We start from the raw sequence: 12,076 nt of genomic DNA on the forward strand, positions 1-12,076 counted from the left end.
AAGTCGTTCCTGGCTTTATACATAAACACAGCGGTCTTATATTCCACTAAATCAAAGAATTTTAACAATTTAGACTGTATGAAAGCTCCATTGGTGTGATCCCTGTACCCCATCTTATGCACAATTCTGATTGCTCTTTTTTGTAATATGTACAATGGTTGCAGGGAACTTTTGTAAGTGTTTCCCCCGTTTTCAACACCATACTCCAAGTATGGTAAAATCAATGAAGAATGCAAAATGCGAAGTGCTTTCACATCCAACATATATCTAACCCTTGCCAATAGCGATATGTTTTTAGCTATTTTTTGCTGAACATATCTGATATGAGATGTCATCAACCATGACACCTAGAAATTTGATTTCATATACTCGTTCGATGTTAGCACCCCCGATTTTTAATTGAAGTTCATTATGTGGTCTACGATTCCCAAATACCATATATTTAGTTTTCTCCAAATTCAAAGAAAGTAAATTACTGTCACACCATCAACCTCAGCTAATATAAAGCCTCTTTTCCATCGCCTGGTACTGACTCGACTCCACTCAACTCAACTTTATTTGCTTTTGGTGCCGGGTGCTTTGTTTTCCACTGCTCTCACTGTAGCTGGTTGTCATAGCGACACTGCATTACACTGCCGTGACGTCGTCCGCAACCTAAACGGTAACAGTGGAGGACATCGAAGGTATGCTGTTCTTGATTCTCGGTATGTGACTGTTTGTACAATAAAGTAGCTGTTAGCGTTAAAGAATATTGCTTTTAAAAGTGGCGCTCTCTTTGTTCCAGGACGTCTCGCACATTGGTGACAAGATTTCTCTGACCAATTGCTAGTCTGCAGTGTTTACATGTCACTGTTTGGTATCACCTCTGCTTGCTTGGAACCTTGACGGAGGTGATACCAAAAATAGTACCAGGTACTATTTTTGGTATCACCTCCAACTTTTGGCTGATGGAAACACAAATAAGGCAAGTGGAGTTGAGTTGAGTTGAACCGGTACCAGGCGGTGGAAAGGGGGCTTAAGGAGCTGGGAGAAAAACCTCATCACCTGTTCAAAGTTCAGTTTCATTCTGAACTTCTTTGGTTAACACGCCTGATGTTATGATCAAGACCTATGTTAAAGATGAAGTTAAAATTTTAAGTTTAAACTTTAAATCTGTGTTATAGTCTTGGCTTTCTCTTCTTTCACTTTCAGGGGCATTGTGTTTGACACCATGTATGGAAACCTGTTGAAGGTCGACGCATACGGCAATATCCTGGTCTGTGTGCATGGATTCAATTTCCTCCGAGGGTAGGTGATACTACTATTTCAACTAACATGCTTGTTTCTGACATTGTCTTCAGTAAGAGTTTGTCTTGTATTTTCACTTGTCTCAGCCCTGAGATCCGTGAGCGGTACCCAAACAAGTTCATCCAGCGAGACGACACAGAACGCTTTTATATCCTTAACACACTCTTCAACCTGCCCGGTAAGGTCTGAGGACACTAACGAGAATACTGTGAATCTGTTAAAGAGCAATTAAATCGTGATTCAACACTGAATATAACTGAAGGTGAAAGATAAGTCTCATCAAGCCACGACGTTACTGACCAGAGCTTTTCTTCACAGAGACCTACCTTTTTGCTTGCCTTGTGGATTTCTTCTCTATTTGTGACAGATACACAAGGTAAAAAACTCTTATACATGATCTCTGTCAAGCAACATGTTTCTGGGCACCGCATGGTGACACAAAGACAGTTGCAAACCAAGCCTGGTCAAGAGCAAGTCCTACAGCATGGAAGGGCACAGGTGTCTCAGCTGCTAATCTCAGCTAATTGTTTTAAAATGAAAATTAAATGACAGTTCAGTCAAAGAATCTATTTGTCTTTTTCTGTAACAGTGATTAATTAATCTCTGCCACTACTAATTATAGAGGAGCATGGATTCTCATCAGAAGGAGACAGGGATTCAAAATGTTTTCACTAATTATTTACAGAGAATGAAATGTAAATGTTGCCATACGGAGCTATAATAATAGCCTGTAAATTTGTTGAGAATGTAATCTGGAATGGCTGCATGTCCCTTGTCCTCTGAAACCTGGTTGTTGGTCTTTTAGGGGGAGAATGCTTTTCCTGTTTGGCTGGGGACCCCTCCAACAAGGGAAGGCTATCCCATTTAAAAGCAAACCAAAAACAAATGTCATGTTTCTGAAACCCTTCTGTAAAGATGTGGCCTGTGCGACGGCTGTGTACGTGTTTGTTTCTGCTCCTCTCCCCCAGCTGTGAAACTGGCTTCAAAAATGGAGACCTCTTCATGTCCTATAAGAGCATGTTCCAGGATGTCCGCGACGCCGTTGACTGGGTCCACTTCAAGGTACCTTTGATGGCTGTGATTCTAATGTGTTTCAGTTATTAAACTAGGGTGCCCCCCCCCCCCCCGTGTTTGCTTGTTAAGACTTTTTTTTTCACACATGAGCTCCAGACCATGTCAGCAGAATCCAGCCCAGACTTTGTTCAGAGTTGCCCTTTCATACATGTAGCACTCAACAGGAGATAGTACATCTCAACCGAGTTTCTTTCCTTGTCTGATGATTCTGGAGCTGACTCTTAACAAAAGTTCCAGAATCCCATCATGCCTCCAATTAGATATTTTCATTGGTGTCTTTATTGTTAATAACCATTCGTCTTCACCATTGGATGTTTGTATTCTTCCAGTTTCACACCAGTCATGTGATAGAAGGTCATCAACAGGCCCACCGGCTCTGTGCTGTTTTCTCACGTTGGCTCACTATAGCTCGCTCGGACATTGCACGGACTTTCTGCTAGGGAGCTGGCAGAGGAAAGTCCATTTAAGGTCCGGGTCAACTGACTAGGACATTTGCCTTCTCACATACAGCTCCTCTGGGTAATGCCTAGATCATGTCAGGGCTCCAGAGCATGTTTGAAAGGGGCTTGTGCTCCTCCACAGAGACCTTTGTTACTAGTTAAAAAGAAATCTTGCTCTGTTATCACTACTGCATCTGCATTTCCACATCGGGTGTAAACTACAGCTAAATACCACAAATTCTAAAGTCTTACTGAATGGGCTGTTTGTTATTAAATACTCATTTAAATTTAGATCTTTAGTGTTAAGTTTCTTCTGTGTCACATTGCAGGGTACACTGAAGGAAAAGACAGTTGAGAACTTGGAGAAGTATGTTGTGAAAGATGTAAGTAGTTTGTATTCGTCAAGGATACTACAGATGTACTGTGTTAGAGGACACACACACACACAGTGTCACACATTCTTGTTAGACTTAGTGAAGAGGCTGGTTTGTAAAGATGCCTTTAGCTTCAGTGTTTTTTCTTTTCTTTTCTTCTTCCCTGTTCCCACCAGGGGAAGCTGCCTCTTCTCCTCAGCCGCATGAATGAAGTAGCCAAGGTCTTCTTGGCTACCAACAGTGACTACAAATACACTGATGTGAGTATATGTGTGTTGTGGAAGGGAAAACAGTAATTAGGTCATTCAGAAACTGCAGTGGTAAAACAGATGATGAATTAAGATGAAGCTCTGTTTGATAGAATTTCTACCAGTCTGTTGGCAGCAGCGACAGCTGTATTAGGTCCAGATGCTGCTGTGTTTGACTTCACTGTCAGTCTGTGTGTTGTGTTTTCACAGAAAATCATGACCTACCTTTTTGACTTCCCCCATGGCCCCAAGGTAAAATAAAATTTTCATTTTTCCCCCTTTTTCTTTCACTAGACATTAAAATGTCTTGAATAGGATCATGAAAGTGAAAGACATGCAGGTTTTTATGTTCATATGTTTGACTTTCTTTCTGTGCATGTACTATATGTGTGCTTGTTTCCACTGCAGCCTGGGACCTCCCACCGGCCCTGGCAGTCCTACTTCGATCTGATCCTGGTGGATGCCAGGAAGCCGATGTTCTTCGGTGAAGGGACGGTGCTCAGACAAGTCGACGCGGTGAGCAGGCACACAGCCAGTACAGAAGACAGAACTGTTGGTGGCACTGCATGGGAACAGTGTCTGACATATCTGGCATACATAGAGAGGAATCCGTTTATTACATGTACAAAGGGTGACAAAAACATCTGATTTTGACTGTAGAAATGACTGTCAGCACAACCTGACTGGCCGTTCACAGTTTTTCAAGTTTGTCAGGTATTCTGTATGTCGTTACAGGCAGTTTTTCTGTATTTGTTCCTCCTTTTCATACCGACACTGAAGAGATACATACCCAAATTAATTTCTGCCAGGGCCAAAATACACATTTGTTGTGCATGACAGTAGATGAAAAACTTTATCTGAAGTTAATATAAGTCTTCAGCACTCTTTGCTCATGCCAAGCTTGTAGTTTCAGAATCAGGTTGCAAAATGTGTGACAAAAGAAAGATGGCTGCCCCTGCATGTGTGGTATTATGGCTTTATATATAGATGACATGTTACTACTTCCTGCCACTATGTAAAAATAGAGTCTGTGGTTCTAGCACATGGCTTCATTCTTGTCCAGTGATTTTTGTCAAGGTTCTTTTCACTAATCTGAGGTGTTTTTTTTATTTTATTTTATTTCAGACAACAGGACGCTTAAAGATAGGAACTTACACAGGACCTCTGCAGCATGGGATCGTGTACTCCGGAGGTAAGGCTTCTCTTCTTTCTTTCAGTCATTTATTTCCCTGTCCTAGCATTTTGTCTGTAGTAGCTGTGGTTGTAACATCACTTCATTGTCCTTTAGGTTCCTCAGACATTGTGTGTGATTTGCTGGGGGCCAAGGGGAAGGACATAGTGTACATTGGTGACCATATCTTTGGAGACATCCTCAAGTCCAAGAAACGTCAAGGCTGGAGGACGTTTCTGGTCATTCCTGAACTGGCCCAGGAGCTGCACGTGTGGACTGACAAGAGCTGTGAGACACAAACAAGAACACAGGCCTGCACACACAGTACTGTAGAAATAGAAGTTTGACCATGTACGTTTCTGTAGTACTGCATTCAGGGACCTGAACTAGAACAGCAGCTACAAGTTTCAGGTCAAACATAAGAGTTGTACATAAGCAAAATTTGATAAAGATTATCTAATTAGCAAGTATAAAGTCAAGATTGGACACTGGATAGCCCCATTCTCACTCACACAGCACATATTTACGCAATCAAGAACATGAACATTGGAGCTAAAGCTAGAACAGATGAGTAGTGAGGACACAAAGTCACCCTTATCTTTTGTTTTCCAGCATTATTCGAGGAACTGCAGGGCCTGGACATTTTCTTGGCTGAACTCTACAAGTGAGTACTGTGATCTTTGGCCTCCTTTTTCCGCTGCCTTCACCATATCCCACCCCCTTCCTCGTCACTGGCTCTTGCATCAGTTCTGGTGCTCTGTGCTCTTGGTGGAAACAGTTTGCGTGTATGAGAGCATGCTTCAGAGGGTGCAACGGGGTCAAGGGTTAGGTCTAAAGTGTCCACAGGCCTCCTGATAACCAAGATCACTATTTTCCCTTTTCTAGCACTGGTTTAAGTATGTAAAGAACAGCAGTTCTGTTATGTACAAAAAATATGAAGTCGCTGGTGTATGGAGACCACATGATATATATCGCTAGACAAAATGATACATTTTGTGATGCTTTTGTATCACAGTATATTGAATTTGGATAAATTGTCCCATGCCTACTGTGTATGCTGTTTATGGAACAACTGTGGCTATGGGGAAATGAAGGCCTCCATATCTGATCTGGCAGCAAAGCATTCATCTCCCTTTCCCAGGCTGCCTTGGTACAGTTGACGAGTGCTGAGTCTTTACAAATGAAATCCACTAATTTGGCAGTCCTCCATTATTCTGTGCTGTATTTTAATTGATCAAAATCTTTTTTTAGTTTGAAACTTCACTATGTGGTATCAACCTGAACAATGTTAACAGGGCCATGCTGCAAAGTTGTTTTCTCCTCTATACATAAGTTTAGTTGTAGCCCAGTTTACTGTGTAAGCAGACATTTTGTTGAATGATTCAACTGTAGTAGTAAAAAATAAGGGATACCCACTTCAGGACTCATTAAGGTACGAAGTAGATCATCAGCAAACAGCTGTACCAGCTGGAATAGCTTTGATGTGAGGATGACTCCTTACCCCAATTGCTGAAGGTCCTAGTGCTATATTCTGTAACAGAGGGGAGACAGGTGATCTCCCTGTCTCACACCACGTTGTGAACTGACGAGCTATGATTTGTTACGACAGGTGTAGAAGAGTGATACATCTATTCAGGCTGGCCCACAAAAATCTTCTGGAATCTGTATTTCTGACTCAGAGTAAAATGGATGTTAAATTATGAAAAACTTGTCAGGACTCTGCTCCAGACCCACCTGGACCAGGGCATTTTTCAGTTGGGAGCATTTCTTTCCAAAACAGATTTCACATCTTTCAACATCTTTTTTTGCTTGTTCCTCCTCAGACATCTGGACAGCAGCAGTAATGAGAGGCCAGACATCAGCACTATTCAGAGAAGAGTCAAGGTACGGCCTTAATCACCTCTGGTTGTATGACAGCAAGAGACCTGTCCACAGGCCAGAGATGGCGGAGTTATCACTGCTTGCATGTACGCTGGTCTAATCATTAACAGTGATCCTTTTCATCAAAGAGACCGCTCACTGGTTTCAAGCTGTTCTGTCAGTGCCTGGTGAGGACACTGCTGATTCAGTTGTATCAATGTATAACGACAGCAGCGTCCCCAATAAAGGTGCTACACTCCCTGGGTTCAGGAGAGTAAATCCTTTGGCATGATTTTGCAAAAAAATCTTTCCCTTCTTGCTCTTTAGAAAGTGACACATGACATGGACATGTGCTATGGCATGATGGGTAGCCTTTTCCGCAGTGGCTCCAGACAGACCCTGTTTGCCTCCCAGGTGATGCGTTACGCCGACCTGTACGCGGCCTCCTTCATCAACCTGCTGTACTACCCCTTCAGCTACCTCTTCAGAGCTGCACACGTACTGGTGAGGGTCTTAATGTGAAGTGAGGGAGTGGGGTTGGGTCTGAAGAGAGTTGGACATGAGCCTACAGCGTATCTGTACTTGAGGCCAGTGGCTTGAAGCTACACTAGCTGCTAGTAACATGTCAGAACTGAACTGTCTGTGGTTGAGCTGGATTGTGGGTAATGTAATGTAGGTGCCAGAATGAGTAGAACAATACATGTGGTTCTGCCGACTGTCAGCGATGCCCAAAAGCCCAGTGATGTTATTGGAGTACAGTGCTAAGTCTGTGGAGTTTCTTTTCAGAGTCCACAGCAGCCAGACAGCTTGTGGAGGCTTGACAGTCACATATGGATCGTTTTATTAATGAAATCGATATAGTCTGGAAGTGAAATTAACTTCCCTAGGAAACAGAGACAGGCTGTGTGCGTTCTGAAACAAACATCTGAGGGCAGTGAATGACATTTTAGCATCAGTGTTTTTTGTTTTGTAGTTTTTGTACTCAATTTGTAATTTTAATATTCATTTACTGTAGTTCCTAAATTCTGCTCTTTGTTGTAATGGTATTTTGTGATGATATTGCCGTTGTTGACATTTTGTTACAACACAATTGTATGTGTTGCACTTGTTAAAGGCTGGCCATCTGTGTGATTTTGCACCTGCTGAGCAGTAGGTTGTTGTTTTCTTATGTTCTATCCTTCCTCCTCCTCAGATGCCCCATGAGTCAACGGTGGAACACACCCAAGTGGACATCGACACAGAGTCACCGCTGGCCACGCGCAACCGCACCCAATGCAGTGACTGCAAGGACCTGGAGTACAAACGCAACCATCTGACCCGCTCCTTCAGTGAGATCAAACCGCCCCACCTTTTCCCCCAGACGCCCCAGGAGATCACTCACTGCCACGATGAGGATGATGACGAGGAGGAGGAGGAGGAAGAAGAGGAAGAGGAGGAGGAATAAGCTGAACATGGAGATGAAGGCCATGTTCCTGTTCCTGCCTTTTTACATTTCAAGGAGCAAACACTTCTCCAATGTGTGTGTACAGTCACTTCAGAAATTATTCAGACCCTTTCAGTTTTTACACACTTTGTGTTGTAGATTTAATTTCAAATGGATAAAATTGCCATTTTGGCCATCAACACAACTGAATAAGTGAAGAACATATTTTGGAAGGGTATTAAAAATCAGGTTCTCCCCCACTGTGGTCAGATGGACTCCAAATTCTAAACGCATCTCAAAGACATTTAAAGCAAACAGGCATTTTAAATAAAACTCTCAACACAGTAAAGCATACAAAAGGTTAAGCGGTAGAAATAATTCTGACGTGTGTGTAGATGCACACACACAGACATACACACAGACTGGAGACTGCTGAGGAAAGTATAAAGGACCAGTAGCGTGACAGATCATGTGACTGTCACACTGTGTATGTGCTTGGTCGACAAAACCCAACTTTTCCTAGCTTCATTATGGAAGAACAATCTTCTAATTTATGTAATTGGATTTCTTTCTTACCTTCCCCATGAGACAGACAAAACAAACACTCGAGCAAACGTCACACTATTTTTTCATCATGTTTTATAAGTTGATGTTTAAGACCAGCAAGTGAATCCAGTAGATCTAGTCAGTGAACTGTAGTTTTCGACAAACTTGCCTTGCTGACACACTGTATGCACATTGCAAACAAATGAAAAACACTTTTCAGTTATGGTGTCTAAGAAAAACAGAGATGCACATACTGTGTCAAAGCTGACATTTTTAATGCAACATGGGAACAACATTGTGTTTTGTTTCATTTTTCTTATTGATTAGTTTGAACTTGTATGTAATGGTGTGTGTTTCTGTGTGTGTACCTGCCAAAGCAGCCAGTCGGAGACTCACTCAGGCTGTGGCACCCTGAGCGATCGTGAACAAAGGGCCCACTGTACTAGACTGATGCACAGGAGCACCGAAGCACAAGCCGGCGTTAAATCGATCAATAACCAGATGCTGGTTTTGTTTGGCTGAGAGAACGTGTCGTGGTGCATGAGTGGTTGTTGAAGTGGTGTTTTGTTACCTAGCAACAGTGAGGACACGGTACTGTAATTTATGCTGATAGTCTCTATGACAACCTTGAACTACAGTAGTGTTTCTGTAAATAGCTGTTGATTTAATGGATTTTGTAATGACTTTTAACGCCACGAGCAGCTGCAGAAACATGCACTATCTGTCAGCTTGGTTATTTAGAAAGACACTAGTATTGTATTTAACAGTTTCAGAAGGTTTTATTTTGATAGGGAGGTTGTACAATGCCAGCAACCAAGCAACTTAGATGTGTGAAGTGAATTTTGTCAGGTGTGTAACAGGTGTGTGAAAGTGGCCCTTGGGTTGGGGCTTCGTTGAACCTTTTTTTTTTTTTTTTTTGTGTCCACTGACTGAGAATTGTCGTCGTCATCCTCGGTGGGGAAATGTTGATGGAAAGTGTGGGGCTGAGTGTGAACAGTATTCTTCTTTTGGGCCTCTGAATGAGCCGTACAGTGTCGGTTCCAGCTGTGGTACTAGTTCAGGGCTGGGTGAAGATGATGATGATGTTGAAGCACTTGACTTTGCTTTTGCTTTGAACTTTACGACAAAACACAAGCTTGTTGAGCTTAAAGCACCCTGTGCTTTGGTTTCACTGACAGTATTTCCACCTCTTTGTTTTCAATACAAATTTGAAATTTGTACCAAAAACCTTGAAACACTAAAAATTAGAAAAAAATTAAAATATCCTGAAACAGTGAAGAGAATCGTTGTAGCGTTGCCAGGAAACAGTGTGTCATAGAAAATGTGTTTTCAGGGCCTTTAACAACAGGAATGAGTGGAATCAGTGTTTGTTCCGTTGCTGAAATAGTGTCTCCTGTACAGGAAGTTGCCTCACCTTTTTGTTAAGCCTTGGCGTGCAGTATCAGTCTTGTACATGTTGGATCGGCCAGTAGATTCAGGCCACAAAAGTGAAGCAGCTTGCCACCTATTTTTGGCTTTATTGTTTGTTTGGCTTGTTGTGGAGTGGAGAGAGATGAATGTGTTAAACTGCAACCTTACGGGAGGTTCATTGGATAAATCCTTAGGACATTAAGAAACGTATTACAGATGTTTCTTTGTTTTCTTTTTTATTTTGTTACAAATGTTTGTATTCTCAGTTTTGATCTTTGTTTCTTGGATTTAGAAGAAATGGACACGCTACATGAGGCAGCTGCACTGGTGATGATGAATAGTTGACTGTCTTTTCTCTGCATAATTTACATATGCATGCATAAACAAGCATATCTGTTCTGCCACAGTAGCTACGGTAGCATTGATTTTGCTTATGTGTGGACCTTTTAGACAATTGTCATTGTAGTTTACACAAACTAAAAAGAAACTGTAAACCAGTAAAAAGAAACACTTCGAATGAAAGGGAATGTGAACTGCATGTGAAGTTCAGTGACTAGTGTTATTTGTCGTCGACATCATTTGGTTATTTTTATTTTTCTAAGCTAGTGTTTTCAAATGGTCTCAGTTTACAGAACTGTAAACTTTCCAGTTCCTTATTATGTTTGTCCAGTAACATTTGCTGTTAATTTTTATACAGCACCACCAGAGTCTGTTGCTCAGAGCTAACTAAAGCCTGGTAAACAGGTTACAGTGCTTTGTTATCCACAGTTATGATGCCCAGAAATCCTCCACATAAATAACAGGTGCCTGTCCCCTTTCATTTTCTAAAATATAGTCATCTTCTGTTTCTATGCATATTAGTTTATGTTCTCTTGAACAGTGTTTTGTTTTTGTTTTCAGAAACGGTCCTACAGACTGTACATTGGGGTAAATGACAAAAATGTAGAATAAAAATAGTTTTTCATAATTTTCTTGTTGTTCTTTTATTCATATTTTGCTGCTGTAGATCGAACATTTGTACTATGCTGGCCGAGGGCGAGAGGCCAAGAATACATCTAAGGATATGGTGTTTTCATTGTCCTAAGATGTGTAATAACTGAAGATAATCTCACATGCTGTAAAGTGCTACGGCACTGCAGACTGCCTTGTTAAGTTAAACTAAATGAGCAGCACCCTGGGCTCAATGTTCAGATGTCTGAACTGATAATTCACTGCCATCAGAGCTGAATGATATGATGTAATGGTTTGTCACACATATTCAGTACAGACTAGTGCTGCTGCAGCATTTCCTGACTCAGCATTTTACCCCATAGTCAGCTCCACAGACTGATCCTCAGCAAATGATGACTGATGATATATGTAGATTGTTAAATTATGAAATGTGTATGTTGCATGCAGATGCACTGGTGAGTCTCGTTCCGAGGAGTCGGCTCCCCTGTGTTGTGCAATTGGGCAGCTGTTTAGTTTCTATAAAGTCTTGGCATACCTCACTGCACTGCTGATGTCTGGGTGTTCTGTCCTTAGGGAGGACCAGCATCTGCATCAGAGCGCTGCTGAGTTTCAGATGCACAGGGATGCAATGTTGTGTTGTTCTTTTCTCCTCTGTTTGTATTCGAGGGGCTCTTATTGGAGCTTCTTGTGGTTTGACAACAGTCCAGTCGGCGTAGCCACAGGTTTTAGGTGCTTCCTTGATGTGTTTGTGCTCCTTCTGCTTCCCCCCCACCTTTGTGGCCACATTCTCAGCCTGTCCTGATAGGGTTGGTTTGATTTGATTTTGATTTATTCTTTTCTTTCAAGCATGTAAAGACAGTTGATATGTCAACCCACATAATTTTACACATATCCAACAAATGCTAATCCAATATCAATTTGCTTATACCTAGTACATGCTTGAATGGAGTAGGAAGAAGTCAGACTTATCCAGTCCTACCCCATGACATCATCTTACCATCATTGGTTTGCAAGCAGTATCTCTACATAAATAATTATCTTCTACACCACACAAGTAATATACTAAAAAATTATAACAGAGTGTTAACATTCTTACATAATTACATTCTTAAATAATTATCTTCTACACCACACAAGTAATATACTAAAGAATTATTACAAAGTGTTAACATTCATACACCACACCCACAATGTTCCATCTAATTAATCATTAAGCCTGTTCTTGCATATATCTTGACTGACACATACCTTTATATTTATGTTTAAACTCATCAATTCTAGTACTATTTTTT

The 12,076-nt window shown here is 41.4% G+C and overlaps 1 protein-coding gene across 2 annotated transcripts in view; it reads left to right on the forward strand.

Moving 5' to 3' along the window:
- nt5c2b (5'-nucleotidase, cytosolic IIb) overlaps positions 1–9,301 on the forward strand; it is a 24,858-nt gene extending 15,557 nt beyond the window's left edge. For both annotated transcript variants that reach the window (XM_020596114.1, XM_020596115.1), the window contains 14 exons: positions 1,192–1,287; positions 1,374–1,465; positions 1,606–1,663; positions 2,256–2,349; positions 3,131–3,184; positions 3,352–3,435; positions 3,634–3,675; positions 3,832–3,939; positions 4,549–4,615; positions 4,712–4,882; positions 5,207–5,258; positions 6,418–6,478; positions 6,782–6,958; positions 7,647–9,301. In XM_020596114.1, the coding sequence (XP_020451770.1) occupies positions 1,192–1,287; positions 1,374–1,465; positions 1,606–1,663; positions 2,256–2,349; positions 3,131–3,184; positions 3,352–3,435; positions 3,634–3,675; positions 3,832–3,939; positions 4,549–4,615; positions 4,712–4,882; positions 5,207–5,258; positions 6,418–6,478; positions 6,782–6,958; positions 7,647–7,898 (1,408 nt within the window). In that variant the 3' untranslated portion in view covers positions 7,899–9,301. The remainder of the gene's footprint in view (positions 1–1,191; positions 1,288–1,373; positions 1,466–1,605; positions 1,664–2,255; positions 2,350–3,130; positions 3,185–3,351; positions 3,436–3,633; positions 3,676–3,831; positions 3,940–4,548; positions 4,616–4,711; positions 4,883–5,206; positions 5,259–6,417; positions 6,479–6,781; positions 6,959–7,646) is intronic.
- The last annotated feature ends 2,775 nt before the right edge of the window (positions 9,302–12,076 follow it).

Source organism: Monopterus albus, unplaced genomic scaffold, assembly GCF_001952655.1.
Source record: "Monopterus albus unplaced genomic scaffold, M_albus_1.0 scaffold29.1, whole genome shotgun sequence".
NCBI lineage: Eukaryota > Metazoa > Chordata > Actinopteri > Synbranchiformes > Synbranchidae > Monopterus > Monopterus albus.